Source organism: Haliotis asinina, chromosome 6 (genome assembly GCF_037392515.1).
Source record: "Haliotis asinina isolate JCU_RB_2024 chromosome 6, JCU_Hal_asi_v2, whole genome shotgun sequence".
Lineage (NCBI taxonomy): Eukaryota > Metazoa > Mollusca > Gastropoda > Lepetellida > Haliotidae > Haliotis > Haliotis asinina.
The window spans coordinates 66295195-66321073 of record NC_090285.1 but is presented as its reverse complement, the minus strand read 5'-3'; the positions used below and the strand labels follow the sequence as shown (position 1 = coordinate 66321073).

General features: G+C 39.9%; 2 protein-coding genes across 2 annotated transcripts; both read right to left on the bottom strand.

The window, feature by feature from the left end:
• Positions 1-814: 814 nt before the first annotated feature.
• Positions 815-5756, bottom strand: LOC137287035 (uncharacterized). Its single transcript, XM_067819143.1, has 5 exons — positions 5648-5756; positions 4225-4384; positions 2761-2856; positions 1849-1908; positions 815-919 (listed from the first exon to the last, which is right to left on the bottom strand). Exons 2-5 carry the CDS (start codon positions 4382-4384, stop codon positions 900-902), a joined length of 336 nt encoding a protein of 111 aa, XP_067675244.1. The 5' UTR covers positions 5648-5756; the 3' UTR covers positions 815-899.
• A 14731-nt stretch (positions 5757-20487) lies between these two features.
• On the bottom strand, positions 20488-22626 carry LOC137286228 (uncharacterized). Its single transcript, XM_067817957.1, has 5 exons — positions 22500-22626; positions 21742-21943; positions 21250-21369; positions 20995-21060; positions 20488-20551 (listed from the first exon to the last, which is right to left on the bottom strand). The coding sequence occupies exons 2-5, from the start codon at positions 21941-21943 to the stop codon at positions 20547-20549; spliced, it is 393 nt and encodes a 130-aa protein (XP_067674058.1). The 5' UTR covers positions 22500-22626; the 3' UTR covers positions 20488-20546.
• Between the last annotated feature and the right edge of the window lie 3253 nt (positions 22627-25879).

Below are 25879 nucleotides of genomic sequence, written 5' to 3'. Positions count from 1 at the left end.
CCCAGTGGATCATATGAGAAATAAACCTGCGTGCGTTCTGTCAGTGGTGATGATCTTCAGTATAAATACAAGATTACGACATGAAGTGATTAGATTATAGATACACTTCGTTCAGAAATATACGGTCTTATCAACGCATGATCTACCATATTTAGTCCACTTGGGTGGACAGACATATTATACTCGAGGAAACGCTGATCATAAGCATAACATCAGACCAACCCAAGAATTTGTTTGCAGACTTTCAGCTGATGTTTTGAGTATCATCAGCGTTTCATTGAGTGTATGTTTACTAGTTTTCGAGTAAAATTGCAGTTCATCGGTCCCCTTTTCATCCAAACGGACGACAAGCAAGGAGCCGTCGCCTACACCTCATTTTGAGAAAAATAGTAACTTTTGTAGCGGTACAAAATGTGAGAAAACCGTAGTGAAATTAGTTTATCATCTATTAGCTAATGCGGGAATAGAATATCATGCGTGTGAAGCACACAAATTAAAACTTTTGCAGCTTTATAAAACATTTTAATAATCACACGAAAATGGCATGGAGCGGAGTGTGCTCGTACATTTTGTGACACATTAATATCTATGATACAATGGTAGTTTCACTGTTCTACGTTAACAGGCTTGTAATGTCTAATTTTATTGTTCTATAATGCAATAATTGATTATTCTCGTCACGATATGGTGGGAATATTGTCGATGTGACGACAAATATTACCTCCCTTAAATCATAGGATTTCTTTGTTTTAACTCAATCTAAACACAAATATTCATAAATGATTACATCAGCAAGAAAGAAATATACAACGCGTTTACCGTTCGAATATTTTACTCATGAAAAAACCAAACATTGTGTTTTTCATATTTCGTCATGTAAATGTGTTGGAACTGGTCTTTCAATCGTCCAATGCATCCCCTGTAACAAAACAGGTTAGGGATTCTTAAACACCATTCAACGATTTAATAAATTATGTATTTATGGCAATTGGCAATTAAAACATATATTGAGATATGCTTCAGGAAGGACGTTTTTATGTACCTAAGTGCCTGATGACGGGAACATATTGTAAACCGCCTATTAATTTAAAGTATGTAAAAGTGTACTTGGTCTGTAGATAGGTCACTTCATATTTTGTTTCAAGTTCAAATGATAGAGAATTTGCTTGCTTTGAAATGACGGCATTCTTTTCATACATAATTTACATGTTGATATCCCATACGTCCAAACAAAACGATCCAGTTCACACTTCTAAACATGTGGCATCAGTTTGAAGGCACGTTATAGTATTAGTATATATCTGTTACTAACTTACTAACTGTTACTAACAATAACAGTTTACCTCTTTATCCAACAACACTAATGGTGCCCCACAGTTCTGCACTTACATATAACACAATATAGGTATTGCTGAAATCAGTTATAACTGAATGATCGTTGCAATCAAATCTGCAATGACAGGAATTAACTGCAGTCTGTCTGTGAGGAATGCGAATGAATCATGACATAGAAACGTATCCAAATAAAAATAGCATTACTTTCACATACACAAATATATACAACGTTGCACACGTCTATCTGAGATACTGTTAGAATTTATCATTTAGAATTTGGACAATTCTGTGAGACAGCGTATCAATACAGAAGTCATTCTGGCTCAAGAACGATGTACTGAACGCGAAGGATGACTAAAGCAGCACACCTACACCAACGCCAAGCAGGTTCCTTGAGGATACATGAGAATACCATCTGCTTAATCCATTAAATCTTACTTACTTCAATCTATGAATCTTACTTCCTTTTATCCATTGAATCGTATTTACTTTGATCCATTAGGTGTTACTTACGTTCATCCATTAAATCTCGAGCTTCCCGCTGGATGTTGTTCAGTTCGGCTTTGTCTGCGTCTGTGGGGATCAAAGTGATGACTTAGAAGTACGACAAATACAAGCAAAGATCAATTACATCTCAAAGGTGTTGTAGACACCATATGCAAGTACTGATAGAATAGTGTTTGCCAGTAAGAGGAAGATCAAGTCATACAGTCTTGTGGTTATATTTTGGGTATTACACGAATGCCTCTTCTATCCAGTTCAAGTGAGTGAATCAGTAAATGGGAAAGGGCTGATTGGCCACTTGTGAACGTTGTGCCATATGAAGTGTACGTCCAAATTCTCTGCCATACTCATTTTTTGTTTTGTGTTTTCCAGAAGCTATTCTGACCGACATTAGAAAAACTCGTATCAAAAGTTGAGCGGAACCAGTGTCTACGGGGATGCTATTTATGAAAATGTTCCAACACAAATTTCAAATTTCTTATCAGCTTGTAAAACAACGATTTCATCATATGAAACCAAAGATACTTTTGAGTAATGATCAGCTGTGTAAATATCTTTAACCTAGGCTATGCATTGAAGTTAGAAAAAGATAATACACATACCCATATACAGACTTGCGAAGAATCATAACCTGTGACAACACTGATTAAATAATGCTTCTTCGGTCACCTTAGGACGCTATAGTTATCCGTGGATACGATACCTTTCTGCGTACGGTACACATTCACTTTTAATAGGACAGCCTTCAGCCTCACGTAGTATACCGATTCTAGCGGACATAACACTACCGGGATGGAATGTGAACCACGTACCTGAGAGAGGATACTATTGTAATCAAGGATGACATGTGATGGCTGAATCCATGTCTTCAAGCAAACCGTTCCTTTTTTAAGAAACCAGTAGAATAAGTCTTTATCTCACCACTCATTTGTTCAACTTCAAACAGCTCATTGATGTCTCGGGTGGCTAACGCCTCTAATACTTCATCATCTGCCATATCAGCGTGCAGAGCTCGGCCTGAAAGTCAGTACAAAATCTCGCATGATTAAGCGTAAAGTAATGTTAATGTCAGATTGAAGAACTGTGTCTTCAGTGTCAGGTGAATGGATCGTTTGTTGTATAGACGTAACGCTTTGTTGAAACCCACGAGGAGGGTTCAATGGCTACCAAGGATATAATGATCAATGCAAATTTGGTTCTGAGCCCCAAAACTCTGCCACTGTTAAGGAACCATAAAGGCAATATTTTATTATGGCCGCCAACGTTTTATTTTGATGAACACAAGGAACCAATATTGCACATTCAAACGTTTTCGCAGTTCACGGAAAGTATATCTTCGATAAAAATGTACACACAATGGCTATGTACATCGTGTTTTATTACGCTAGGAAAACGTCAGTCGCAATCTCTTGTCGTTGGTTAGCTTACTATTTAGCTGGATGTTTCTGTATATCATGGATAGAAGTCGTATGTCGGTATTCAGATGTCACTTAAACATAATGAAGTATGTCTAGATGTGAAAGACTTTGAAGCTAAACAGATCTGGAATAGCAAAGATTAACACAGATAATAATCTGATGGAACATAGGACTTGACCTCAAAATCAAGCGGTAACTGTGATTTGGCATATAGACAAGCGAAAACACGGAATTCACATCCCATTTTAACAGTTGAGTCGCTGTGTATTTCTACCAAGATAAGAAACGTTTCCTTTGTCTATTGAACTTAAATTATTGTATAGTGCTTGACTCGTGACATACAAACCATCCAATGTACTAGAGGGCTTTTGCAGAGAGTGTGTACAGTGTTACTTCGTACATTAATATACTCTCAAAACAGCATCCAAAGAGTGCAAAGTGCCATTAAATGACTTCACAAAATAACCCTGCTGATACCAGGAAATGACAACCAACGTGTTTTCCTTCTTAAAAATATTCAGAGGGTTTGCCAATGATACATCAGAGCACCTCGTTTGCGGAATCGAAATGTCACAGCAATTGCAACAGCAAGTGCAATGCCAAGTTTGAGGAAAGTGTGGGTGCAAACCATCCGCAATCGCATAATTTCAGTAACACTGGGAGGTAATTGTTTTCTCTCGTATCATGAGCGAGTGAGTTTAGTTTTACGCCGCACTCAGCAATATTCCAGCGGTCTGTAAATACTCGAGTCTGGACCAGACAATCCAGTGACCAACAACATGAGCATCGATCTGCGCAATTGGGATCCCGTTAGTCGCCTCTTACGACAATCATAGTCGCCTTTTGTGGCAAGCATGGGTTGCTGAAGGTCTATTCTACCCCGAAACCTTCACGGGTTTCTCTCGTATCATGCAGGCCCATATGTGAAGAGCGTGGTTCCGCCGACGAAATGTAACAAAACGCCTACCGTTTCGGATTCTCTCTCCAAACTTCTTGATCCTGTTTACAAACTTCTTAACGCCGTCACCGATCCTTCGAATGACCCCTTTAGCCCATGCCCATCCGGTGGTCTCACTTGGAAGGGTTGCAAAGACAGCAAACAACAGGAGCAATGCGACGGCTTTCATCTGTAAATAGATATTTCAAACTACATGTATACTGTAACATATGTCATATTTGAGATTACACTTTCTTAGTAAAGTACTTGTGTACCCCTCTGATAAGTGTAAATTGGCACGGCTCCCTTGGTCCCATGATTGCACAATGCCGTGTCAAATTACACTTATCAGAGTATACAAAGAACGAGGTCTAGACTACCAGTTGTCCGACTTCCATGTTTATGGAAGTTGTGGTGGCTGAGCGGACTAGGCGGCTGACATTGTCTGCGTGAATCTGGGGGTGCGGCTTCTAATCCCGGATGGGGCTCAACCAAAGACGTACTAGAATTTGTACTTTACTAAGAAAGTGTAATCCCACATATGACATATGTTACATTTGTCCACCTTCTAAATGGCATTGGGGCATACATGTGTACTGAACAGCAAAAGAAACGCAAGTTGGAAAAATGAAATCTCATACATACTACAAAGCGTTCGTGTTCATGTCTTCTATTTGAGTTTCTCTGTTGCTGTTTCGTATATTTAGCAACAATAACTTGCGAAAGTTGCAAGTAAATTTTATGGATAAAGGATACAGTGGTAATGTCATCATAAAATTAGCCGATGATGATTTCCGTTTTAACATCTGTCGGAAATGTGTCTTTTACACAGTCATAGTGTGATAAACAATGGTTCCAAACCTCTGATGAGAGACAAATCGGCTGTGTGTCCAATGATTTATGTCTAATCACTTTTAGAAATGGTTACAATCGTTGTTGGACATTTGCTTTTTATTCAGAGGGAACAATACCAAACAGGAAAACATATGCAGTTGTGAAATTATACCGCTCAAAGTCTGCTAAGGATTAGGTTTCGAAAGTTTCTCGACAGATGCATGCAGCTGCGAGAAAAAGGGGCGCTTCCCAGCCTGTGCCTGGGTGCATCGGAAAGCACCATTAATTTTGAAATTCCGAGGATGTCCTCTCAGCGACGAAGAGGTTTTGACGACACGGTGATCAGGTATGCTGAAACAGGGGCGACAGCTTTTTTTGAGAAACGGGGTGCACACTACTAAGAAAAGGGTGGAGGAGGGATGCACACTTCATTTTCACCTGAGTTTCAATGGTCATTTAAGAAAATTTCAGACAAATAGGGGTGAGTGCGTGGGGTGCGTCACGTTTTCAGGGCTTGAAATCAACACCAGACATATCATATGCTTCTCCTCATGCCTGATATATAATAGACCACAGGAAGTCACTCAGTGAATTAAATGCATACAAAAAGCCAACGTACCTTGCTATGTTGACTTGTTGACTGTTCTCTTAAAGAACTGATAGCATGTATAAACTTCTGTTATATATTACAGGCGGGTGCAGATAAACGTTGCAGCTACCATTATGACCCCTGGCTATCGAAACATATGTATAGGCAGTTTAATTTTGAACCCAAAGTAACATAAAACACGTTTCACTACCTGAGGGCAAGAACGATTGTGTTAAATCCTATGTAACTCGTCAAAATCACAAACCATCAAAATAGTATTTTGGTACATCTGGTAGTAACAGTAAATAGATCATCCTATCAAAACATCGACCATACAGGATCTATCACGTCACAGTTAGGGCAACACAGATACAACAGCTTGTCTAGGGATAGTCTGGATCAAATCTTCGGATCGTCACACTTATTGAAGAGGAACAGCTCCCCGATAGTGTGAACGTATGGAACATATGTAAGGCAAACCAGATTCGGTTAGTAGGCGGCGTAATGGACTGGGTGGTCAAGCACGTTCATTGTCGTCGTATCAATATATTTGAATGCATGTATCGTTCATGCTACAAACATAACAACGATCTCTGATTTTGTCTCGTCCTCGGGTATTTACAAAACCGCCGCGATACAACTGGACTATTGCTGCAGTCAACATGCTAGCCGTAGGCTTACCGCCATTTCCCTCATCAGACAATCATAACAAATATGTCAAAACAGACAAACGGAAACACCCCAGGACACATAAATGTTTCTTATGTGTATAGTTTTATGTACATATTGACGTATCGAACAGACCGAAAAAAGATTTCAAGGATTGACAGGGACCTGACTTAACAGGTTTCACTGGATGGTTTTCTTGTAACTGAGATGTTTTGTGATATGAGAGTGAAGAGATAACGCCCCATATATACCTAAAACTGCCTCTTTGACTATACTCTTTATAGTATCTAACTAGATACGACCATACCTTTTCAATATTCATAAAATACTGCACCACAAAGAAAATGTTTATATATTGCAATCAAATAGTGAGACACCAAATATTCACGAAAGGGAGGCCATATCCTGTCCACGCGATGACAGTGTTACAACGGCATGCACAGGCAAAGAACAGATTAGTATAAGTGAGGAGCATGTCGTGTCAGAGGAAAGATTATATTCGATTGTTTCTCACACGGGGAAAATGTAAACACCACAGGCTGAACTGCACAAACATTGCTCAACATACAGGGAGAGTTGACCATTGAAAGGCGATAAAGTCTTCGTCACTCTGATGTATAATGCAAATTCCTAAATGTGAAACGGATTCTCTGACTGCTGAGTGACTGAGTATGGGTTTGCGCCGCTTTTAGCAATATTCCAGCAATATCACGGCGGCGGACACCAGAAATGGACTTCATTTTATTACACTGGTGGTGTGCAACTGGTATGGATCTATCATCTACTGACGGTTATGGCCGCATTCATACATAAAGCAATATAGTCACATTTCTCATTCAAGTGGTGCACATCGGCCATTTTCATTCATTTTCTTGCGATTCTGTTGTGGATGGTGCCGGGTTTCCTAAACTTTCATGTATAATAGGTGGTGGGCAATCATCTATGGGGTGCTTTGTCAATGCTTCGAATATAGGTGGTCACGAAGCTCGTAAAACTCCGGAGGTGACTTTGACGACAGGCTGACAAAAATATATTAATTGTCAACCGAATGTTTGAGTAAAATGGTAACTTGTCATATTTTATGCATGTTTATATTCAGGATACGAAAAAAGCTCGTGGATAATATCATATATGCTACTCTAGAAGCATGTTCTATTGTGACCCGTGAAGATCCGGGTTCGAACTGCTCTTCAGTAACCCATGTTTAGCGTAGGAGGCGACTAACGGTATCAAGAAATGGAGATTGGTGAATAATCCAGGGCTTATGCAAACACCTCTCCCGGACAACAAAAAGACAAGAAAATATAATTTTGATGGCATCATAAAATAATCATTGGAGTGTTGTTGGCCAGGAATGGAGTGGTCAGGCTCGCTGACTTGGTTGGCATGTGTCATCGGTTCGTTATTGAGCAGATCGATACTCATTCTGATGATCACTGGATTCTCCGATCCAGACTCGATTATTTACGGACCGGATTATTTACGTCATATAGCGGGAATAGTGCTGATTACAGCGTAAAACTCAACTCACTCACTCACTCACTCACTATGGCCTTTACGTAATCGGATTTGAGCCAGATGGATCGTCATTGAAATCAACCGCGACTGCACAGTACCATTTCTATTACGAGAAATTATTAGGTGCCTCTGTTCTTATTTCTTCCAGTCTGAAGATCCACCTTCCCGTGGCACCTAAGGCGAGCCACCTCCTCGTGGTGAGTGCTGGGTAACGCTAAGAGCTCGCCAACCCCTCGTGTGGACCCGGGGGCATATTTGGTCCACCAACCCATTTGCCGTGGCTTGTGGCCCTGTGTCGGTGGAGGAAGGGATCCTGGTGGTTGAGGGCCTGGAACCGTGTTCCTATTGCCCAACACACCACTTTGGCCATGACTTCACTTACACGGGTGGTTGAGTGGGCCCGGTTCAACCACTCGGATGGTCATGCCATGCATGGATTATGTAATACTATATATGTGTATGTCATTGCCCAATTTTGCCCAAATTTGATTTGGAGTTGTTTTAATTTCGGTCTTGGCTTTATTGAACCTCTAAAACTTTTCTGATTTTGAAATATGATGTTTTGAACTTTGCCTGGAGTCTTATGCCCAGAAGGCGGTGGCTCATAGGGCAGTCAGGTGGATTAACTATTTATAATTCTTCTGCTGGAGTATTTCATCTAAGTATCCTTTGCACTGCAAGCTGGAGACCCACTTGTTTTTACCATAGTCCTTGTGATACTCCGTGGTGGGTGGGGAGCTCTGATGATAAAATCTAAACAACTAACCATAGCTTACGAAACCCCCACAAAAAGAGCAAACGTCCTCTTGAAAATGATCGTGTTGACGACCTCAGACCGTCCAAACACATTGATTACTTGCCACGTTTCCTTGTCATTGAGACCAAAGTTAGCACGCCGTTGAACCTAAACCCTTTTGCTGTGTCTCAAGTTATCCACGGCATTGCCGGCGATGTCAAACAACATTAGAAGAATACGTTCTGGTGCGCTGTTGATTGAGTGCGACAGAAAGCAACAGTAAACCAACATTTTAAACATCGACACTTTGGCTGACACTCCAGTTACCGTCACCGCCTACAAAACACTAAACAAGAGTAAGGGAACAGTGAAGCTCGTGATCGATTGCTGGCAGACATTTCTGAGCTTGATATCGTTTCAGAGATGTGAGATCAGGGTGTGCTATATGTCAAACGTTTTCAACGTTTTCAAACCAAAATATATCTGTTTTCATTCTCTTCGCCTACTGCTCCAAAGTCACTTAAGGCAGGGTACTGTAATCTCAATGTTGATAAATACATTGAGAATGCGCTTAGGTGTTTCAAGTGCCAAACGTTCTGTCATGGCGTAAATACTTGCACTTGTCTGTTGTGTGTGCTCATCGTTGTGAAACATACATAAGATTGTGATAGCCATGTTAAATTCTTTAATGAATGTCCTATCTGGAAACAGCAAATGGCTATCAATAGAATAAGGTTTACACAAAACATCAGTTTAGCAGATGCCAGAAAATTGGTCCAGAGCTCAATACACGTAAATTTTGAAAATCTAACTGGACTCTGTATGAAACACTGTGTATTGAAGTTCCTGATGCTATTAAATGCTTTTCTGATGAACTGAATTCCACAACTGATGAGTGTATACTAAAGTCCTCTGCAGTTCCACATATCCGGAAACCATGGCTCATCGATGAATGCAAACAAGCTAGGAAGGCAGGGAAAAAAGCAGAACATAATTAAAATAAATTCAAAATAATGCTCAAGCGAAGAATAAACGGCAATCTTGGCAAAATTATGTAACCAAACTCAATTCTCGTACGCCCATGTCCAAGGTATGGTTCATGATCCAGGAAAGGGTAAAAACGTACCAAATCTAGTGTCCATCATCTCAAACACGGAGATCAATTACTTACCGATAGCCTCTAGTATGGTGATCTACCTTCAGTTGTTGGCGATCTATATAGCCTGTTTTTATATTGTGTTGTCTGAATGGGGATAGTAGTTTTAACTGTTCACGCTAGTTTTATTTCTTATTGTGATATTATACTTGTTGTACTGTCCTTCGTCGACAGGTTTTTACCATATACATAAATTCCTTTTTTCAAGAATGTTCTCGTCACGATATGGCTGCAATACTGCCAATGTGACGTTAAATATTAACTCATTCACTACATACATACATACATGCATACATACATACATACATGCGTGCATGCATGCATGCATACATACATACATACATACATACATACATACATACATACATACATACATACATACATACATACATACATACATACATACATACATACATACAGGGCGTTGAAGTTCCAACCGAGTTTAGTTTTACGCAGCACTCAGCAATATTCCAGCTCCATGGCAGCGGTCTGTAAATAATGGAGTCTGGACCAGACAATCCAGTGATCAACAACATGAGCATCGATCTGCGCAGTTGGAAACCGATGACATGACCAGCATTGTCGCATGCTACGGCAAGCATGGGTTGCGGAACGCCTATTCTACCCCGGACTTCACGGGCCTCCAACAGAACAGTGCCAGTCACATGCCAGTGTGGTGCACAAATGTGACCATTTAAAATTTGTTGCTTTTCAAAACATGTTTATAACTGCACGAAAATATCATGGAGCGGAATGTGAGACACGTACGTTTTGTGAGACATTAATCTCTGTGATACAATGGTAGTTTTACTGTTCTTCGTTAACACGCTTTTAATTTCTAATTTTATTGTTCTATAATACAATAATTGATTATTTTCGTAACGACATATAGTAACTCACTTACTGATACGATTATTTTGTTTTAACTCAGTCAGTCTAAAATGTTCATAAATAAAAACACAAGCAAAAAAGAAATACACGACGCGCTTACTGTTCGAACATTTTATTCATGAAATAACCAAAGAATTGTGCTTTTCATATTTCGTCATGTAAATGCTGGTGTTGGAACTGGTCTTTCAATTGTCCAGTGCATCCACTGTAACAAATGAGGTTAGTGTTTATTAAACACCATTCAACGATTTAACAAATATGTGCATTTATTTGTGTTAATATTTAAACCACCTTTAACCTGGGCTATGCTTTTAAGTTAGAAAAAGATAATACACATACGCATATACAGACGTACGAAGAATCATAACCTGTGACAACACTGATTAAATAATGCTTCTTCGGTCACCTTAGGACGCTATAGTTATCCGTGGATACGATACTTTTCTGCTTACGGTACACATGCCTATTTTTTCACTTTTAATAGGACAGCCTTCAGCCGCACGTAGTACACCCATTCTAGCGGACATAACACTACCGGGCCCCATCATGGAATGTGACCCACGTACCTGAGAGAGGATACTATTGTAATCAAGAATGACATGTGATGACTGAATCCATGCCTCCAAGCAAACCGTTCCTTTTTTAAGAAACCAGTAGAATAAGTCTTTATCTCACCACTCATTTGTTCAACTTCAAACAGCTCATTGATGTCTCGGGTGGCTAACGCCTCTAATACTTCATCATCTGCCATATCAGCGTGCAGAGCTCGGCCTGAAAGTCAGTACAAAATCTCGCATGATTAAGCGTAAAGTAATGTTAATGTCAGATTGAAGAACTGTGTCTTCAGTGGCAGGTGAATGGATCGTTTGTTGTATAGACGTAACGCTTTGGTGAAACCCACGAGGAGGGTTCAATGGCTACCAAGGTTGTAATGATAAATGCAAATTATGGTCACCTACAGGACGCTATAATGCTTTTCTGCTGACGGTAGACACGCCTACTTTTTTCAGTTTTTGGACAGCCTTCAGCCGCATATTGGGCACCGATTCTAGCGGACATAACTCAACAGAGCCCCATCATAGTATGTGAACCACGTACCTGGGAACGGATACTATTGTAATCAAGGATGACATGTGATGGCTGAATCTATGCCCCCACGTAAACCCATAAATGTTTACGCCTAAAGGTTACAGAGGTAGTGTCATCTTAAAATCAGCTGGTGATGATTTATTAAGTCCATTTTGTCCATTTTGTTTTTCCACAGGGAACTGTAACAAACAGGAAAGCACATGCAAATTCCAAACTGTACAACTTAAATTCTGCAAAGGATTAAATGTCTAGGATGGACAGAGGCATGCCAGCTGTGTCTAGGTGTATCCTGACAGAATCAGAGAGCACCACAATTTTGAAATTCCAAGGATGACAACCACCGATTGCCCTAATGTCCTCTCAGCGACGGGGATGCTTCTACGACAGTGATGCTGATGTTCAACTATGCTGAAACAGGAGCGGATACAGCGTTTTGGGAAACAGGGTGCACACTACTGAGAGGGGAATCATACTCATTTCATTTTCTCCCGAGTTTCAATGATCATTTAACAAAATTTCAGGCCAAAAGGGGTGGTTGCGGGGGTGCGTTACGTAATTATGTCAAATCGACACCAGACATGTATGCTTCTCCTTATGCCTAACGTATGTATATTATTGGCGATAGGAGGTCTATTTCCCCCTCAGTAAATTAAACGAATACAAAATAGGCAACGCACCTTGCTATGTCGGTTTGATGACTGTTCTCAAAATGAACCGATAGCATGTATACATGCCTGCAATATATTACTGGAAGATCAAAAAGGACTTGGACCTATCATTATTACCCCTGGCTATCGAAACAATGTGTAGACGGTTAGATTTTGTACCGAACGTAACCTAAAACACGTTTTACTACCTAAGTACAAGAATGATTGTATTAAATCTAATGTAATGGGTATTTTCGGTACATGTGCTACATACTGTAAACAGATCATCCTATCAAAAAGACGGCCATACAGGATCTATCACAGTTAGGGCAACATATACAACAGCTTGTCTAGGGATAGTCTGGATCAAAGCCTTGGGTCGTCACGCATATTGCAGCGGAACGGTTCCCGACAAGTGTCAACGTATGGAACATATGTAAGGCAAAACCAGATTCGGTTAGTAGGCGACGGAATGGACTGGGTGGTCAAGCACGTTCATTGTCGTCGTATCAATGTATTTGAATGCGTGTTTCGTTCATGCTGCAAACGTAACACCGGGTATTTACAAAACCGCCGCGACACAACTGGAATATTGCTGCAGTCAACATACTCGTCCTAGGCTTGGATGGGTTTCGCATAGCGCCATCCAAAACAATATTTCTCCCATCAGACAATCTAACCAATCTATAGTTTCTTATGTTACCTCACCCATAATTGTCGTTTTCTGATTGGCTAATCGCTCTTCAGTTATTTTCAAAGTTCCTCACTTACAATCAAGTTACGTTTCAATGTACCCCGCTGCCAATGACAACTCATTCGGTACTTCTTTATCTGGAATTACTTTGAATCACGCATGATGCACGGAAATCACCGATGTTATGCGAATGCAAATCGACGGAAGAGACATAACTCTAAATCTGTTTTTCTTGTGTCGTTTGCAAAATCTAGCTATGGCTACGAGAATATTTGCCACGTATTCAAATGGATAACGTTTGACAAAACGTTCAAATGTAGTCCCAGTGAGTGAGTGAATGAATATTTAACGTCACATCGGCAATATTTCAGCCATATCGTGGCAAGAACATTTAATGCTGAAATGGAAGACATGTACATCATAAAAACCCGTCATCAAAGGACAGTGAAACGACTAGAATATCTCATGATTACACGATGCCATTTAGAAAGTGGTCAAATGCAACATATGTCATATTTGGGATTTCACTTTCTTAGTAAAGTACAAATTCTAGTACTTTTTTCGGTTGAGTCCCATCCGGGATTCCAATGGGACTCAACCGAAAAAAGTACTAGAATTTGTACTTTACTAAGAAAGTGAAATCCCAAATATGACATATGTTGTAGAATATCTCAGTTACAATTTAAAACATGTGTGGAAAGTTAAAACTAATATCACTATTTGGACGAGACAATATAAAGTACGGGCTATATATCACCAACGACATGAGGTAGATCATACTAGGGACCATGGTGACTTACAGTAGATTTGCTTCCTGCATGGACCCTAGCTGGATTTACATCATCAGTTCAGCCGATAGTAATATAAGAAATCTAGCAATACATTAAAATGACATATATTCTACGATTAAAAATGTGAAAAGTTTTAATTTACTTTGAATGTTTGTGGACTTAAGTAACCTCATCTTTTAGTAAATATTCGTGCGTGTAGCTTGTGTGGCCAATGCGACATCGTCGCATGATGACCTCTTCAAATCTGGACTGACAACCCAAACAGGAATAACCAATACTGGAAAAATGTATTTATACCTACTGCCTTTATAATCACTGTAAGGAATAAGAAGTGGTGTCACAGATTTGTTGAGTGCGCTGCTTTAGCAACAAGGTCAGCCAATGTGTTACCAGAGATTCCAACATGGCTGGGTAACCAACAGAAGACGATGTCGTATTGACCAGTCGCAAGATCATTACAAAACTGAATGATTTCTATCAAAAGTGGATGTTTGCAAGAAATCTTTTAATAGCCTGAAAGCAGGAAAGAGAGTCTGAATAGATTATATACTGTTTATGTTTATAAATACGTTGTTGACTGTTCACTCGGGACCCATGGGTTGATGCCCCGGTCGTGACCAGTGAACAACTTGTAATGTAAGTATTGACGTATATGACAAACCAGACAAAGATTTCAAGGATTGACAGGGTCCTGATGGAAAATGTTTCACTGGATGGTTTTCTTGTAACTGAGATGCGACGTGATATACGAGGGAAAAGAAAGCGCCCCATATACTCGTATACCTAAAAATGCCCCAGAAGAGTCTCCAACTCCCTCAAAAGGGTTCAATACAGAGTGGTAGGTACTAGAATTCTGTCTAAATATAGCACACACTGCCTCCCTAATTTACAATGCTATACGCTCGAAACATTATTTCGATGCTTTATTTCAGTGAGTGACTGTGCTTGTCGTAAGAGGCGACTAACGGGATCGGGTGGTCAGGCTCGCTGACTTGGTTGACACATGTCATCGGTTCCCAATTGCGCAGATCGATGTTCATGTTGTTGATCACTGGATTGTCTGGTCCAGACTCGATTATTTACAGACCGCCGCCATATAGCTGGAATATTGCTGAGTGCGACGTAAAACTAAACTCACTCACTCACTTTATTTCAGTGACAATGTCCTTTTGCGATAACTAACTAGATGCGACAAAATGTTTTCAATATCCACAAAATACTGTACCTAAAGGTGTTCATAAATTTCAGTCAAACAGTGAAAATACCAAATATTCGCGAAAGGGAGGCCATATCCTGTCCACGCGATGACAGTGTTACAACGGCATGCACAGGCAAAGAAAAGATTAGTATAAGTGAGGAGCATGTCGTGTCAGTGGAAAGATTATATTCGATTGTTTCTCACACGGGGAAAATGTAAAAACCACAGAGCTGCAGAATAATTGCTCAACATATAGGGAGAGTTGACCACTACAAGCCATACAGTCTCCGAATGCTTGTCAGTCTGCTGTATAATGCAGTTTCACTGGTCTGACTCATTCTCATTCCAGATTGGCAAATCGGGGAGAAGGCCATCAGTTGATACATCTAATGTAACATGTTGCTACTAAAACTGAGGTGCATACATCACAAGCCCCCACTTCGCAACATCTCTCTGAAATAGCAGATCGCATGTGACCAAGAGTGTTATTTTCCATTACTGACGTTGTCACATTGAACCTGATTCATGATGCGTCGACTGGGCGCATTGCGTCAGGTGCATCAGACGTAGACAGCTTACTCCTCTCTTGTACAGATAGCGTTTTGTGTGTTTGGAGTGCGCCATCACGAAGTACATGGGACGATTGTCATTATATGATTAGGCCAAGTCATATTGACTGGTTGTTACATATGTCTTAGTGCATGTTGTTATGTCTGATTTCCCAAAACGAAACTATAATTTAACCACTGCGGCAGATATCAGTCAATTAAAGACCCGGTGTGAAACAATACAGAGATTGTATATAATTACCAGTTACATTTACCTACCCTTACAATCACCTTAAATGACTTGCAACTCCAGTGCAGAGCGGTAGTATAAATGCAGTGGCAATGCAGCATTTATAATTGAAACAATGATCATGGGTTGTTGTGTTTAACGAAATACAAAATTAATGGTAAAGCTGCTTTAACCGTGACCGTGTGCTCAATAATTATCAACAAATGTCATTGCTCATGTAAATATCCATTGTGAGATCCTTTCATTTTTAAAGTCGCATGGACAATAAACTTCAACGTCATTTCACCTTGTCTGTTGTCAATACCAAATATACCAAATATACCAAATATAGAATTCTTAATAGTATTCACCTCACTTCACCCAACAACGAGGAATATCAAAGTGAAGGTGATTTACTTATCTTTGACAGTCGTTTGGTGTGAGATTCAAGGGACATAGAATGTATGTATGTATGGATAGATGGATGGATGGATAGGTGGATGTGTATGGATGGATTGATCGATCGATGGATGATGCATGCATGCAAGCATGTATGTAACTACAGACTCTATTGGAAAGGTCCATGCAATGTAGAAGTGCTACACGATGAATAATATTTTCACATAACAAAATTTCTGTTTCAGGGTGGGTACATTCTGTTAGTACACTATAAGTGTATTGTGAACATATGGCCGTGTTATACGGTCGTTCTCTGTGTATGATATGTGGTTTTAGTACATGTTTTAGTTGCAACGCTGTGACATATGGTTGGACCATTTGTTAGGATATGTGGCTTTAATACACCTTTGTGTTCCATGACGTTTCTGTATGGTTGTGACACATCGTAGCATTATATGGTTTTAGTTCATGGTTGTTGCATATGGTTGTGAACATATAGACGTGTGGATGTTAGTGTAAATAGTTGCATATGTGCATTCGTATGGAGCAGTCTGTCTGTGTGTAGGGGTGGAGTCGCGCCGGTTGGAATGGGGACATACATACATACTTATCTGAACTCTTCTATTATTTTCAATGCACCAGCGAGGAGCATTGCAATACGCCCCGCTGCCAATAACAACTCATTCGACATTTCACTACATAAAATGTCATATCTGGCTGTATATCGTCAGTGTTCGATGATTTTCCAGTAAATGAAAATGTATGATCAAATATACAATAATCGCTGTTAATCTGTTGCTGCTACTGTGTCTCGTTCATCCCATATGAAGTTGGCATGCCGTGATGTGACCCAAATGCACCAAATGTCCAGTCTGAACACTGGGCGTTTACAAACAGTTCAGGTTAACCAGTTATATGCCGGACCGTGCATTAGAAACGCCTGAAGTGATGGTTTAAAAAGCTTTGGTGTCAAATGTAAGTGTGTTTTCTGCTTTGCAGTCATAATCCAGACTTGCCGCACCGGTTGCTGCGCGATAACACGTCTAAAATACGGGTTTGATTCGGCGCTGGTTGTGATATATGCTACATACAAATTAGCTTCTGTGAGAGGTTAAAGTACATTTGGAATTTGTACTCTAACAGGGTAGGACGGTAGGATAAATATATCCTACGCTCTACTATTTCTCCGTGCTTTACATCATTCATTCATTTATTGTTGTTGCAAAAATGAACTGTTGATATAACTGTCGGTTTATGTTCAATTAAATGACAACTTTTACTTTTTAAAACCAGTCAAGGAACGAATAGATCTAATATGAATATTTTACTTCGTGAGTGCGACGTTTCGATACAGATAATCAAGCCTGACAACGGCAGAATAATTTATATCAAAACGGTACACTCCCGAGATAAAGAAGTTGTTATCCATAACACGGTTCATTGTTGCACTTTCCACATTCAACAATGTCACTCAAAGAAATTTATATTAGCGAAATATATTTTAAAAAGCAGAATTTGTAAAACCTTAACACATCTAATATATTATTATATTTGTTTTAGTGACATCTGGGATTCATTCAATGATATATTATCATTGACATGTATTTTAGATAATAGATAATTTAATAATTTTAATAATTTTAGATAGCACTTACATCAAAGCAATGATATCATTCATTCTACCATGACGCGTCTGATGTTATGACCACTTCTGCACTACCTCCACTTGACCATATCTGGCTAATATTAACACAAAAGATATGTTCGGTTTCAAATGAGACTATATATTCGTTCTAACACTGATTTTAAAGACCGTACCTTTATCTACTGATTCTCCATCTACAATCTGCATTCCATTTAATGTACGTAAATATCGAATTTGTGGTATTAATAAATGTATTTATCTCAGACAGTGAATACATGTCAATTTCTACTTATTGTATGTGATATCACGTGATTGTTTGCGGTCAGATAAACAGTGTAGTCATTACATAGTTGTATACAATTTGCGCTTAGATTATTTGGTTTATGTATTTGAAAATCACCAATCCACGTGAAGGGAAGCTGTTCCATGTGTTTGAGATGTAGACAACAGTGTTGCTGAAGGTCACGGCAGTGTTACTGCTACACTCTGGTGATTCCAAAAGGAAACACCGTTCTTGGTTCTGGAGGTTATTTAGTGGAACAAGACGAACGTTGATACATCCTTGTGTATGTACAAGCATTAGATGTTCACACATTCAAACGGTATGTGAACAATAGTCCTAAAATGGCTATTATTTCTGAAGGTGACGTTATTCAATATCTATTCCAACCTTGGGAAGAATATTTAGAATTTTTCCTGATATGTATATTGATTCCCAAAGGCAGATAACAGTGTTCCATCTAGAAAGACTAATTCGTAATGGAAAATGCGCCTAACCAATACAATGAACAATACAGCAACAATGAATGTACCATATGTTTGCTCTGCCTTCTATGCATTTCAACACATTTAATTACACTATAAAGTAAATATCAAGACACAGTCTATCACTATTTAACAATATTTAATTCAGATGTCACTACAAAGCTATTTCTAAGATGTTACTTTCTGTGTCTGTTTTACATACATCGTGCATGATACTGCATGGCAAATGACATCGGCAACGCCGAGACGCCGAAGACGCAGTTATCCCCCTACACATCCGTTTCACCCGCTACATCGCAATAAGATGTAGGTAGATCATACTATAGCTAGTACTGATGTATGGGGACAGTGACATCCCACTAAACCGCACAATATCGATCTCAGTGTAATCCTCCTGATGTTACTGTTGCTGGGCTGTTGTGTTTATTATTAATGGTAAAGCTACTTTAATTACTTAAAGTGTCTGCTCAATAATTACCAACAAATGTTATTACTCATCAGGAAATATCCACTGAGAGATAGTTTCATTTTTGAAAATTGCATGGACAATAAACTTCAACGACATTTCATCGCGTCTGTTGTCAGTGCCATGTATAGTATTCTTTTCAAGCGGTGTGAGTCACTTCCTGAATTAAAATCAGAAAACATTCTGTCAGGACCACAAAATTTATTTAAATGACAACGTGAGAATATTTTGAAGCGAAGTTGATCAGTCATATAGATAACATTCTAATTTATGTTGTTACGTGTCGATTTCCAAAATTGAAATACGAAGCTCATTTAGAAATCGTGTTCGAATCCTTGACGTGGTGGTTGTGACTTGTGGGCGGTCACTGCGGAATTTTTTTTCCGAAAACGTGCCAAGCGGTGTTTCTGTAAACGCACATTGTCATACTGCGAGATACCAGACTGAAGCACACCGGTACTTCACCACCGTGAGGCGTGACATGACGAACTTGTTCCAGAACGAAGAATAGAAGCGTTCTCCAGAAGATCCGTGGATATCCGGGTTAGAATTGATCTTCAGTGACCCATGCTTGAAGTAAGAGGCGCGGACAAGATCGGGTACTCAATCATCTGTCTAGCTAGCCTTTGAAAGTGAACTTTGCTGGCCGTTTCTTTCAATCACGTTTTGTTCTTGCGAAATTGCACTTCCAACATCAAGCATTTGGTTGCATTTCTTTGAACATTGTAATAAATACACAGATCCAGTATTTACCAGTATTAGAATAACGTTACCGCAGTAGTTGGAACAGTGAAACAAATGCACGTCCGTTACTGACCAACTCTGCTTGTTCTAGGTGTTTCATTTAATGTGCATGCCCCACGTATTACAAACCAATAACAGCGATTTGAAACTATGATTTTTTTGTGAAGCAACTTTTATCCTAAGCTGCGTCACATTCTCAGATTCGAATGGCAAGGTAAAATTATGAGTACTCGCAATCTTAATTTCACTTTATTTGATTTACATTTTGTAAAGCGAAATCCATCGGTACGTTTTCATTGCAAACAGACCGTAACTGGTTTAGCCAAGGACGTTTTCCTAGAAAAGATAACTTCGAATTTCCATAATTAAATAAAGTGTTGCCGACCAGCTCCAGCTCCAGCTCCAGCTCCAGCTCCAGCTCCAGCTCCAGGTGAAAGCATTTTTCGATCAAGTTGGAGTGTTTCTCAGTGTATCACGTACAAATTGGGATCCAGACCCAAAGACACTGTCCACTTCCTTGTTTTCTTTTTGTAACTTTTTCAACACAACAAACATCTGGTGTTGCGGTCTGGTTATTGCTGAAATATTGCTAACACAGGCGTAGAACTAATTTCACTCACCCAGTCAGTCACTCACTTACTCACACCTCACCTCCACTGACGTATTTACAACAAACACACACGTATATCTTGTGACGTTATTTATGTCCATACTCTTGTTCTTACACATATCTTGTCAACGCGATTATTCTGAAAGAGAAAATATACAAAAGATGAAAACATGAAGTGACCTATGTACATATTTCTTCAATACTATGCCTCCTGGTCAGTGTGTTTCAGGGGACTGTCAGGCCCACAGAATCAGCATAGAAGAAGAAAGGAATTACGCGTGTAGGTATTATGATGTAAATGAGACATCAAAGCTTTTCATGCCCTCCACAGACTTTACAATGGATTCGTCTTCTGTAATCACTTGGGGCCATCACCGACAAAACACCATCCTTAATCGTGAGAACCACATTCATATGTATGTATTTAGTGTACTGCACAGTGAAATTATTTATGTACGTACACATGGACACAGGCTGCGCAATCATTCAGATGTCAGACTATGATGCAATGAGAAACGTTGAACGGGAATATAAAAATATGTATATTGATTCTGTAGCTGTTGTCTTGTGTTTCAGTCTTACCCAGGCCAAGGTCTACAGCTTCCTGGACGTGACGCTGGTAGAGGCTGATGTCTTCCTTGTCTGCTTCTGAAAGACAATGTGAAGGTCATACAGCTGTGAATGCCGATGAAGGCAAACATTTGGACTGGTTACATATGTTGGATGTTTGTCTTAGATCAAAACACTAACGTAAACATTTACTAGAAAGTGTTTCCCACTAGTGAGTGTCACTTGGAATAAGAACAATCGTGACACGAGAGTGATTATCTCTCTTACCTGTGATGTAACCATCCTGGACGAGGTCCTCTACATCTCTGGTCGCCAGTACTGTCATGATCTCGTCGTCACTGACTTCACCGTCGCCGTCCACGTCAAACTCGCTTATGTCTCGTTTACCTGGTCACGCAAATAATGACAATGATATTTTTGGAGATGTTAGTGACATGGACCAATATGACAAGTGTAAACAACGACCCAGTAGTCAATACGATTGCACACTAAATCAATCATACAGAGACAAAATTTTGCAGGTTGGTTTTATCCGTACCTTTACTCAAGTATGTATCTTCAAAGTGTAGAGATAGTACTGGAAGGTCTATTTTCCGGATTCCTCTTAACCGTTGCCCAGTCCTTCAACGATACCCTGCGTTGAGTGTATCCTATCCCATTCCTGGCTGGTTACTTCAGTATAATTTAGTGGTACAATATTTATTTAATTTATTTGTTGACTTACCCAAATGCCTTTAACGAGTCAAAACAAGTACCTACCAGATTTAAATGCTTCTCCAACATTTTTCACAGTTGAGACAACCTTCTTCCCAGCATTGACAGCTGCACTAGCTGCACGTTTGACAACACCTCCAACAGCACGCACGATACCCCTAAACCGCGGGAAACGAATACCCCAGGAATGAGAGCCTGGCAGGGCCACCATGGCAGTCAGGAACAGGAGGACGAGGGCGATCTTCATCTGGGTACATTGGATTAATACAGGAGAGAATGAGTGAGTTATTATTTAGCGTCACATCGGCAATATTTCAGCCATATCCTGGCGAGAACAATCTAGCTTATGGCAATGTGGAAGTCAATAAAGTTAGAACATAAAAACCTGCCATAGAAGGACAGTACAAATACTAGACTATCACAGACATACATTTTTAAACTAGCACGCTGTACATATCACTACAGACAGCACTAAATGATTGAAACGTGAGAAAACTGTGAGCACTTTGTACAGATTGTTTTGTCATTTTTGTCGTTGACTGTTACTCGCCTTGAAAATCACGTGGGACATAAATGTAACAACACATTATCAGTGAGACATAATATGAAGGAACTCGCGATTAAAGCGTTTAGACGAAACTGAAAACAGAAACGGCGTATCACTCTAGTCGTATTTTGACTGAATTTACATAACCACCCTTGTGTTAAATATTTAGTTTCCTCAATTGCTATGACCGTATCGGACGTAACCAACAGAGCGCGAATATGACATCTGTACGCATACATGAACAAAATGAACTTACCGTTGCAGTTCTGGATATCAGTCACCAAGGCTGTGGTTAGACTTGGTACGTACTGGGTATATATGACATGAATGTGTTGATGGTCACAACTGTTAAATCCGGATACGATGACTTTTCTGACATTATTCAGTTGACAATCTGACAACTCAATTAATATCTTCGTTAAGTGTTTGGCATTTGTCATTGATATATCCTGAATTGATCTGAAACACTATATCCGGCAAATACCTATCTCCACTCAAGTCACATAAAAAAGCTAACATTAACTATGTTTTGGGGGCATCAGCAGGAATGTATTTCACACTTGCTGTCATTTGAATTTCAAAAAACAAACTATAAATGTTTATATTTTACATCATTTTTCATACTATTACCTTCGTTTTTCGTCTCATCAATGTGAAGCAGGGTTTATGCTCTGATTAATTAGATACTTGGAATTATAGAACCTGTTGCAAAAGGAGCTTTGCTACTGACACCACTCTGCACTGACGGGTCAGAACAAATATGTAGACTTTCCAAAGTATATGTCATACTATTTCCAAATTGTTGTTGGTCGTTTCCAGTTGTGTTAGACTAAACCCCCAAAATATAAGTGGAATGAAGCCAGGGTGGTTTGAATAAATCAGTACAACTATTACGTTTAACAGTTTAAGATGCAGCAGAGGGGGTTCGGGCGATCCTGGCACAGTCAGGCCTGTAAGGCTCATCATCAGCTCTGAGCCCCCTCTACACACAGCCCAGACTGCAAATGGGAACTCACCAAGAACTTTCCGGAGAATACGTAGGCTCCCCAGCACTGCAGCCTTCTCTATTACCCAGATTGTCAGAAAAGCTGTGCTCCCCGTGGAGAACCCGATCACTCTCCTGATCTGCGCCATGAGTTCAGGAGGTACCAAACCAAGGGCACCGAAAACAATGGGGAGCCTGACAACAGTGTACTTGGAATCCAAGCGAGATATTTCAAAGGCGAGGTCCGCTTATTTATCATGATTTTCCTTGACCGATCACGTTGCTGCCAAAAGGGACAGAAAATTCAATGACATAAATACTACTGAGTCCACTGCTGAGTCTAACAAAACCTAGAAGTAGGTCGCGTCAGGGTAAACCTTTGAGCGAGCTATGACCGTCCAATCAAACGCGAGAAGGACTAACGGATTTAACCAATCAGACAACGGCTACTGTTTAGGGTTTGGCGGGCCTTAAAAAACTCGCTAGTCACTGATGCTGATTCCCCAATAAACGCAAATCCTCATAAAACGGGTATTTGGCCAGCAGTACGAATATGTGCTTGGGACCTTTTGTTACCATTAGCTAAAATTTTCCACAAGCTGACATCCTTACATAGTGACAAAAACGCTACTCAGTGACTGTTTACTCACTGTTGACAGTATTGCGGCGTGCTCCATGTGCATTACCCGGTAGCGATCGTATGGAAAATAGCATTCGGAATAGTTCGGGTGCAAACCTTTCCGAGGTAAAAATTCTAAAGGTATGCGCGAATGTCTACTTTCGCAAGTTGGTAAGCTGTGTTCTGATTGGTCAATCTCAAAGGTTACGCGACCTACCATAACGTTTCATTAAGACTCGGTAGTGGAGTGTGACGAAAAGTACCGAGAGTAAGTTTACTTAGACTGCCACTGACAAGGTGTTGGACAGTCTTGCAAAGACGACATTTCATATTGATATTTTCTTTAAGAATCACAATGTGGCGATTGCGAGTGGGAAGTGACTGCTCTTTAGCAGCAAAAAGGAATCACTCAGATTCACATTTGAGACCAGCCGACTTCATCCAGGCGAAGGAGTCAGTTGGATTGCTGTTCTGTTCCACATACTGCATGCACACACGATGCAATGGCTTCTCAGACAGCTTCTCCACAAAGGACCGACTCTGGGCAGACATGGTGAACAACTTCACCTGATTTACTCCCATCACTGTACCATCCAGTAGTACATCACCATCAACAAAATCAACCTCAGATTTCAGATTGTGTCCAACAACCTTGGCACGCTGAAAATAGCTGTAGAATTCGTAGCGTTCATCGTAAGTCTTGACATGCATCCCCGGAGGATCATCCTATAAATATATATGTGCAAAAGTGCACATTAAATTTCTATAGTGAGAGCCTCCACATTAAACCCTGACCTCCAGAATTGATTGGCATATATATTGGCATAGTAGGGGAACTGTACTTTCAATGTACGAGTGTCGAAACTGGGAGATATATGGGATTGAATCAATCTTGATGCGTGGTGTGTGATTTGACCCTGAAAACTTTGACCATGCACAAATGCAAGAAAGTTATCAGAAAGAAATGGTATGCAGTGATTTATCAACCTGTCTGAAAAACGTCACGATTCATAATGACACCCCATGCACGTGTAGGGGCTCCCACGTTGTGCACGTGCTTCCCCTGCATTGTGTTTGCGTGTGGTGATAACATGAAATGATGCTTTATACACAAGATGAATGTCATTGTAACGTTCCTGAATGCGTTTTCTTTCTACCAGACTTCAAAGTGCAGGTTCCCCTACTTCTTTTGAAGTATATATAAACGATTAAGAGAGGGACGAGGGTGGTGTGACCTGTTATCAGACATGATCCTTCTGGTCAGGCGGTCAAGACTCTTGATGTCTTGTTTTGTCCGATCAACTACTCCAAAGGAACATTACAGGACTGGTACAGCTAAAGTATTGGTGGCTTTGACCTTGTTTCGAGCATTTTGCTCTGAACTCCAGATTTTCTTTAAACGAGATTTATACTCGGCCCGAAGTTTATCTTGAATCTGGGCATTCTGGAGCTTGTCTCGAAGTTGCATTCCAAGAAAGGCGTAGGCCCGATCTTCCACAAGATGCTTAATAACTCCCCGCTCCTAACGTAACCGATCCACAATGTTTGAATTATTTATGTACTTGTATTACATGCCATCAATCGTGCGAACTAAAGAGTTTGAGTCTATTATGTATAATACACCATATCGGAATATTCACATATCTATGAGTTAAGAGAAAAAGCGTCGTTTTCCAATAAGGGTTCACCTTCGAGTGATAATTAATCTTGTTGCAGTGCACCACATGTTGCCAACATCGTGATCATCAAGAGGTTTCTGTTGACATTGAAAGATTACATTTGTATTGTCCTTGAGCACAGTGAGTGAGTGAGTTGAAACTTTAAGTCGGCAATATTTCAGCCACATGGTGACTAAAACAAGGTACAGCTCAATAATGATTAAAAAATAATTTATAAACACCTGTTTAAGAAGGACAGTACAACAACTAGATTATCGCAGCTTGATATTTAAAACTAGTCATTAAATCTGAAACAGTTTAACTCTACAGGACGATACAATATAAAAACGGGCTATAGATCACTAGCAACTGAG